The sequence below is a fragment of the Ceratotherium simum genome, chromosome 2 (assembly GCF_057802395.1).
Source record: "Ceratotherium simum simum isolate JZ-2026a chromosome 2, ASM5780239v1, whole genome shotgun sequence".
NCBI lineage: Eukaryota > Metazoa > Chordata > Mammalia > Perissodactyla > Rhinocerotidae > Ceratotherium > Ceratotherium simum.
In genome coordinates this window covers 78,329,222-78,336,664 of record NC_141901.1, presented here as the reverse complement: position 1 = coordinate 78,336,664, position 7,443 = coordinate 78,329,222, and the positions used below count along the sequence as shown (strand labels likewise).

Genomic DNA, 7,443 nt, shown 5'->3' with positions numbered 1-7,443 from the left:
TTACCTTACCTTCTGTTGTGTCTGTAATCATCTGTGCACTTGTGTAGCCTTCCTTCCCTGCCCCTCCTAGACTGTCAGCTTTTGAAACTCAGGAGCTGCACCCCGGAGCTGGCAGAGTGTGGGCACTTGTTAAACATGTGCTCACTTGTCTAAAACTATTGTTGACCAGCATTCTTTGTTCAGCAAAATTCCCATTTCTAGAATCTGCAGCTTGTCACAAGAGGGGATTTTTCTCATTCTTTTCTTCCTCCATTCTTCTGGAAGGCTGGGAGGAAGATCAGTCAGGGACCCCCTGCCAACTCATCCTTTAACAAGTGTCTCCCTCTCTTCTGTGAGGAGCCCTCTGGTACTTAGGCAGAGGGTTCCATTTCTATGGGGGCCCAGAGCAGGTCTGCAGGGCTGGCTGTTGGCATTTTTTACCTTCATCTCCCATATCCATGCCAGTCTAAACAATGTAGAACTAATCAACGCACCATCAACTGAGATGGTGTGATTAAATCAATGACCTCTCCCAAGAATTTTAGTACTGGTCTGTGCTTCTGGTGACCATTTGCACAAACCATTCAGTCACGATAAGAAGACACCAGATTGGACTAACTCTGGGTGTGTGTGAAACCTTATAAGCAACACATTTTCGACAGCTTGAAGACTCCTGGCTACTAGCAACGTGGGCATACCAAACATCTGTGATATATACTCCAGATAAATTAGAAAGAGCTGCTTCGACAACCGTGTCACAGAATATTCAGGGCTGTTAAAACTGATGATGTAGATCTGTATTTACTGACATGGAGAGATGCCCACAATATATTGCTAAGTGAAGGAAGCAGGATATAGAACAGCAGGATTATGTAAAATTATTCCATATTGATATCTATTCAAAGATGTATGGATATTCTTCAAAATGTTAATAGTGGCTATCTCTAGGTGATGAAATTTTGGGCAATTTTTTTCTTTACTTTTGTTTTTATAGATTCCTTTGTATTGCTTGAATTTTATTTTTACAGTGAGCAGTTATTTTTACAATTAGAAAAAGAAATCAATAAAGCTACTTTCAGTTCAAAAAAATTGTTGGAAATAAAAAAGCCTCATTAAAAAATCTTCAAGTTTCCTAAAAGATGCTTACTGTAAAACAAACAAAAACAAAAACCAAACTCTTGCATGAATGAAGAAAAAAATTGTTCAGCTGCCTCCTTAACTGAACCATATAATATGCTGACCACAGTTAGGAGTCAAAAGGAAGAAGGGAAGCCTTTTGAAGGAGGAGGTTCCCCTGACCTAGCATGGAGAATATGCATCCTTTTTAAGCGCCTGGAGCATGAAGTACCACTGCAAATATCATTTGAATCCAAGCTTTTGATGGTAGCCGATTTACAGGTACAGTATTTCTAATTCCATAACTTATATGACAAGAGAGAAAACTTCCCATCTCTGATAGCAAAAAAACGGTGACTTCATTCACCACAGCAGTTTCTGTTGCAAAAAAGAGACGTAGGCTGTTGATCACAGTACAACTCACACTTTATTCCATCATGATTGGTATACTTGTAGGATCAGGACAGCAAGAGACTAAAATCAGTGCTCAGGACTTCTCTGGACTAAAGGGCCGTGAAAGGCATTACTGGTTTTGGCACACAGGGTGGATAACCATACATTGGCTAGAACAAGATGGTCAGTAAAATAAAATGCACGAATCTCACACTGTGTAGAAATCATGTCTGAGGTCTGTAGAATGTTAAAGAGTAAATAATGACAAAGACTAACATGCAACTCTACATAAGTCACATTATTCATCTACAGACTATTTTCCCCCCTTACAGATGAAGAGACGGCCTTAGTAGTCTGTTTACAGTAGCTTAAAAGAACAATCAATACACATTAGAGAGCTCTGCCTGCTGATTTCTATAGCAATCCATCATATTTGAAGAAATAATGCTAAATAATGTACTTTCTTTATATTGTCTTTATTAAATTGAATCTTACTGACCAAGTAGTTCTGACTCAACTTTTATGTACTTAAATACAAATTCTAATGTCTTTATAATGTCAAAAAGCATTTTCTGTTAGTGTATCTATCCTTACAAGTCACAATAGACAAGAGGGAAACCTATGTAATGGGTTATCTTTCCTCTTCAACCATAACGTTATGCTGAAGAGAACATCTTCAGAAGTAATACTACTATGCTGCAAATATTTTAGGTTTTCACATCATCATATCACATAGGGAGTCCAAAGAAGCCAGCCTAGTAGTTGACGTAACAGTGCAGAATAAGATTCTGTAGAAGAGGCACACAGATTCTAAGTGATTTCTTGAGACAAAGAGAAGGAAAGAGGGAAAGAAGCAAAGAAAAGGAAAAGTGAAAAACAGCTTTCTATAGAACAAATTGTTCAAAAGAAAAATCTATTTACTTGCAACTGACTAAACATAATAGAGAACAGTTCTTTAATCCGGGATGATAGAAGTAAAGATATTGAAAATTATATGTCAGTTAACTTTAATATTAAGCCTAAACTGGTTGATTGGGGTAGTTTTCCCATGGTTGTTTTTGAGATACTGAACTCTCACAAGGATAATTTCTGCTTTTGCCAGCATAGGGCCGGATTTAACCCAAACGGGCTACCATCACTGCTGGGGACAATTTTTCTTTATTAATTTGGGCATGTGGGTAACATATATTCTCTCTCTGGTAAAAACATATTATTCACTCATGATGAGACACTTGGAAATATGACAGTGATCAAGATATGATTCATTCATAGGATGCATATAATTAGACATTTGCACGTGAAATGAATTTTAAAGTTAAGCAAAAAGGAAGAGGAGGAATTTCTTGAAAGTCTGGCATAGAATCATCAAATAAATATAAAAGACAGATAGTGGTTAAGGATGTCTTGGCTTTCTCAGAGGTTTATCACTTCCATTTGCCAAGGCGGAGATGAAATGAATGAAAGTAATTCTCTCTTGGTCACCAAATATAAGAAATGTTTGATAACAAACACACAGGTGAGCAGTGCAAGACTTGAAATAGTATTTCTTAATCTCCCTGATTCTTAAACAACAAGCCATAGGCAATACAGGAAAGGTGGAGATGACGAGGGTGTTTGATAACATGCCTGGATGAGTCACTGTTCCTTGGAAAGTACCATTTCCCTGGCCTGCTAAAAGGCTGATTCTTTCAGGTTTAAGTAGAAGACAATGATCTCTCCCTTCATTGCGGCATTGTTCTTTGTAAGTTTAAGGTTGTGTAATTTGAATGGTAGGGAGGAAAGAAGTTTTAATTGAATTCCACAGTAAATATTCATGGACATTTCAAAGTAGAATTGTCCATTGTCTGCGGTTGATTTCAAGCACCAAGCCGATCACTTCCTGAACATGCTCCAGCTGGCTTGCACTAGACCATCAATAAACATCGTTAGATGCAACGTCTCTTTTGAAAGAAATAACTTTGCTAGACCAGGATAACTGCAGGGGATTGAAGGCTGGAAATGGGGTGAGTCATGATGGGAGGAAAAAGAAATGAGTTGAAGGAAAAAATAAGACTATTCTCCAAGGTCTGTATATGGCCAGTAATGAAACAAAAATTCATGGAATGTGACTTACAGACTTTCTAAGATGTATCCACAGGGTGTTTCCAAGCTTCCTGATCTACGATCCCCTGGCAACTCATCTGAAGCTGAATTAACTTCTTAGGTATGGTGCCCTACTTCTTCTGGAATTTAGATTTCTGGGACAAACCCCATCAGGATGTGCCTCTGTGTAGTTAACTTTCCCCAACAGCATCTCTGATTTTGGTCACAGTTCTGCTGAGAGGCCCGTTTACCCCTCTGGGGAAGAGTGGGGGCGGTGGCAGGAGATGTAGCTACTAGGCAGAGGAGACCAATGGCAGACAGGGTGGACCCGCAGGAAGGTATCCAGAAGGCAAGACCTTGCACTTTACCCAAGGTCAAGGTGACTGTGATAGCAGTGGAGAAGGCAAAAGAAAGTAACTGGAAAAAAAGTTTCCAGAGTTCAGAAGAAAAAAAGAGGGAAAAGGGGAGAATCTATGGACCAGGGAATTTCACAGTAACCAAAGATGATTAACGATACAGAGAAAAAGAGACTCAGCTTATCTGACTGATCAAGAAGACATTCTTCACCATATATTGGCAATTAAACAATTTCACACTGATAGTACAAACATTAAAATGAGTGTTTCCTTACTATTATTAATCACATTTCAATACTTCATTAGCTCTGTATTTTCTAAATTGCTTAATTCATTTAGCAAATCCACAGCTTAGGTACCACTGTGAGGGGAGGGAGGGGAGGGTGCATAACAAAGCAATTAAACTTAGAATTAAACTTTTGTAAACCAGAGTTAGTAGCACAGTGGCACAGTAGATTGTCAATGAGAACGACAGGAGAGGGTACAGTTATTGGCCTGTGAGTGCAGTATTGCCGGCTACTAGGGAGGGACTCAACTCAGGAGTCTGCCTTCTTGTTAATTAAAATCGAGCAGCAGGTGAGCAGTCCATCTACCTTTTCCATTTCAGAATGGCTCACAGGGATCAGCATATGGTCCTTCAGCTTTTCATAAACCTACAGTAGGAATCAAGGAAAGGTAGAGAAGAAGGATTATGTTTCTGCTTGTCTTACCCCCTCCTCCCCGCCTGGTGTAGAGAATTAATTTGGCTTGTGAATTTAGGCTTTTCACCCATTTAACCCAAAGAGATGCATGCAATTAAGACCACACACATGCCCACAGCCATACCCATAGAGCTAGTAGCATTGGTTAACCACGAGCTCTATGCTTTAACCTCAAAGCCAAAGATGTGTCAGAAATGCGGTTGTTACTAGAGATGCCTTCACTCTGCCATTGTCATTGCTAGATTAAGTGATACACAAAGTCAGTGGCTGTGTTTTCAGTCTGAATATTACTCTCTCTCCACACTTTAAAACCCTCTCAACTATACTTATGTTTCTTTCCTTACCAAAGCCACTGGAAAAACTTGACAAAACAGAATTTCAGTGAAGTATTTCAGGTCAAACTGCTTTTAAATTACAGGTGTGAATTTTATAGCATCTTTTGGCACTAATAGGAAGCATGTGTCAAAATTTCAAATTAACAGTCCACAGATTTTTCTCTGGTGATCAAAGCACATTTTTTTGAAAACAAAATCACTTGAAAACACGCTGTCTAAAACAATCTACCACGCTTCCTTAGGAGCACTTTGTTCCTTAAAATTCGATACAGTGGCTAATTAAGAGGGCTGGAGTTAGACAGAGTTGGGTTCCAGAGCCAGTTCTGTCAACTTACTACTTAAAGTGTGACTTTACTCAAATGACATGCCCCCTGAGCCTCCGATTACTTCTCTGTAAGAATGGAAGACTAACAGCGCCCCCACAGGGCTGTTGTGAAGAATCAATAAGAGAATGCATGTAGCCTGTTCTACACAGTGCCTGGCACAGGGGAAGCCCTCAGTCAATGGCGATGTTATTATAGCTTTGTTGATAGACACAGGGCTGAAGGCAGAGCAGTTAATGATCATGTGGTTGTCAGATGACCAATGTGGCTGAAGAGGTGCGAATGCTCCAGAGCTGTGTTTCTCCAAGTCAGTTCTGTGACCCGAGTGCCTGTTGATATTGCAGATTCTAGGATGGAGGTCCAGGAACCTGTATTTTCAACGACCATGATGCACATTAAAGCCTGAGACGCACTATTCATCTGAGAGCTGGTTAAGCCCCAGTCTGGGGTCAGGAGTCCTATATTTTCCTCATGGTCACACTTTCAGCCATGGAAATAGAAATTATCTATGTATCCCCCACTCTTCTCTTTTTATCTGCTAAGAGAGAGACTGATCATGAGAGTAAGCCTAGTAATTATACAGTATTGCATACTTAAAAGATGGCATAAAATATTTTCTAAAATTTTTAAAGCTTAAGATGTAAAAAAATTAAGATCAGTGGTTACTAAAGCCTCTTCAGTAATGCTTAGTATAAACATCTTGTTCCTCTGGCCAGAGACGAAGATACAGAAAGGCCTAAAAAAGATATGGACACTTGAAGGATCTATGGATGAGCACTTTATATCTGCTTGGTAGGATTAAACTGAAATGAGTAAAGTGCACAGATGAGACTGGCAGAGTGCCCTGAAAGACAAGACAGATTTTCTTAGACCAGGAAAGAATTCCGTATCTAGGGACAATTCCCTTGTTGGAACACAAATGCAGAGACTCTTAGAGGGACCCGCTGGCTGATTCCAAGTGTACTGTATTTTTTCCTGGTCTATCTTTTTGATCCTTTGCTACCTAGGATGTGCAGCCAAAAAGCCCTTCTTTTTGCAGCCCTGATAATGAGCACCCACCTCTCTGGGTCATTCATACTTCTCCACCTTAAGAAACAAATGACCCTCTGATGAAAGGCAGCTCAGATTTGTCAGAAAACAATGACACAGTGGACCATCTAATTGTAGGTCTCTATGCCTCATTAGTATCTGAGTGTGGGGTGGTACAGTTAATTAGAGCTGGAGCACAGACTTGTGAGATCCAAGTACTCATTTGAAAAGCTCTGAACATCAGGCATGATCATCTCAGTTACTGTGCATGCATTAGTGACCAATGACATGAATGAGAAGAGTGAATTAAATAAACTTTCCTTGTGCCCTAAATTATATTATCTTTTCTGCTTTCTTAATGATTTGATGTGTATAGAGGAAAAGGAAACCCCTGTTATTTGTCACTCCATCATGAAAAAATCCCCAGGCAGGAGGGCTGTCAGGGAGGCCTACCCAGCTGCAGTGGCCAGGAAGGTTGTTTCTTTTTACCTTTGCACTTTCTGGGTACTCTTCAGGGGTTCGGTGCAGCAAGACATGGCCTTTGCTGGGGATATTTAGATATATACAGTTTGCGGCAACGTCATCAGGCACGGTGAGTTTGTCGTAGCAGTGGTCACTCATCTGTTGCATGATCTATAAAGAGAAACAAAGCAGGCTTAAGCAGAGCGTCTCTCCACGCTTTCAAACAGAAGGAAGGCAGTGTGGTGGGATATAGGCTTGCAACCAATGCCTGAGAAGGCTTCTCTGTGTTGAGGTTCCTGTCTATTACTTCTTCATTAGAATCAGAAGAGGAAAACCTGATTCTTTGGAAGAACAGCAAGGGTTCTTATTGTTGTTCTTTTAAAAGTGTGTTTGCCTCTAATTTTAAAAAGGTTTTAAAACTGTCTATAGTTTTTCTAGTTTTTGTTCATGAGACCTATCAGTAAGACACCAAATGGCCACATACAAAAGGCCGAGTTGGGGTTTTGATGATATCTTTGGCCAAATAAGCAGGGCTTCCCTGGTCTATAGGAAAAAAGGACCAAAGCAGTAATCTGAATGGTCAATAATCTGACTTAGTTATAACTACACAGACACACACACACACACACACACACACACACACACATCCTCTTGTAGGTACATTTAT

General features: G+C 39.9%; 1 protein-coding gene across 2 annotated transcripts in view; it reads right to left on the bottom strand.

The window, feature by feature from the left end:
• Window positions 1-1,503: 1,503 nt before the first annotated feature.
• DDAH1 (dimethylarginine dimethylaminohydrolase 1) overlaps window positions 1,504-7,443 on the bottom strand; it is a 131,106-nt gene continuing 125,166 nt past the window's right edge. For both annotated transcript variants that reach the window (XM_087448247.1, XM_004431563.3), the window contains exons 5-6: window positions 6,804-6,947; window positions 1,504-4,579 (exon numbers count right to left, since the gene is read on the bottom strand). In XM_087448247.1, the coding sequence (XP_087304373.1) occupies window positions 4,463-4,579; window positions 6,804-6,947 (261 nt within the window). In that variant the 3' untranslated portion in view covers window positions 1,504-4,462. The remainder of the gene's footprint in view (window positions 4,580-6,803; window positions 6,948-7,443) is intronic.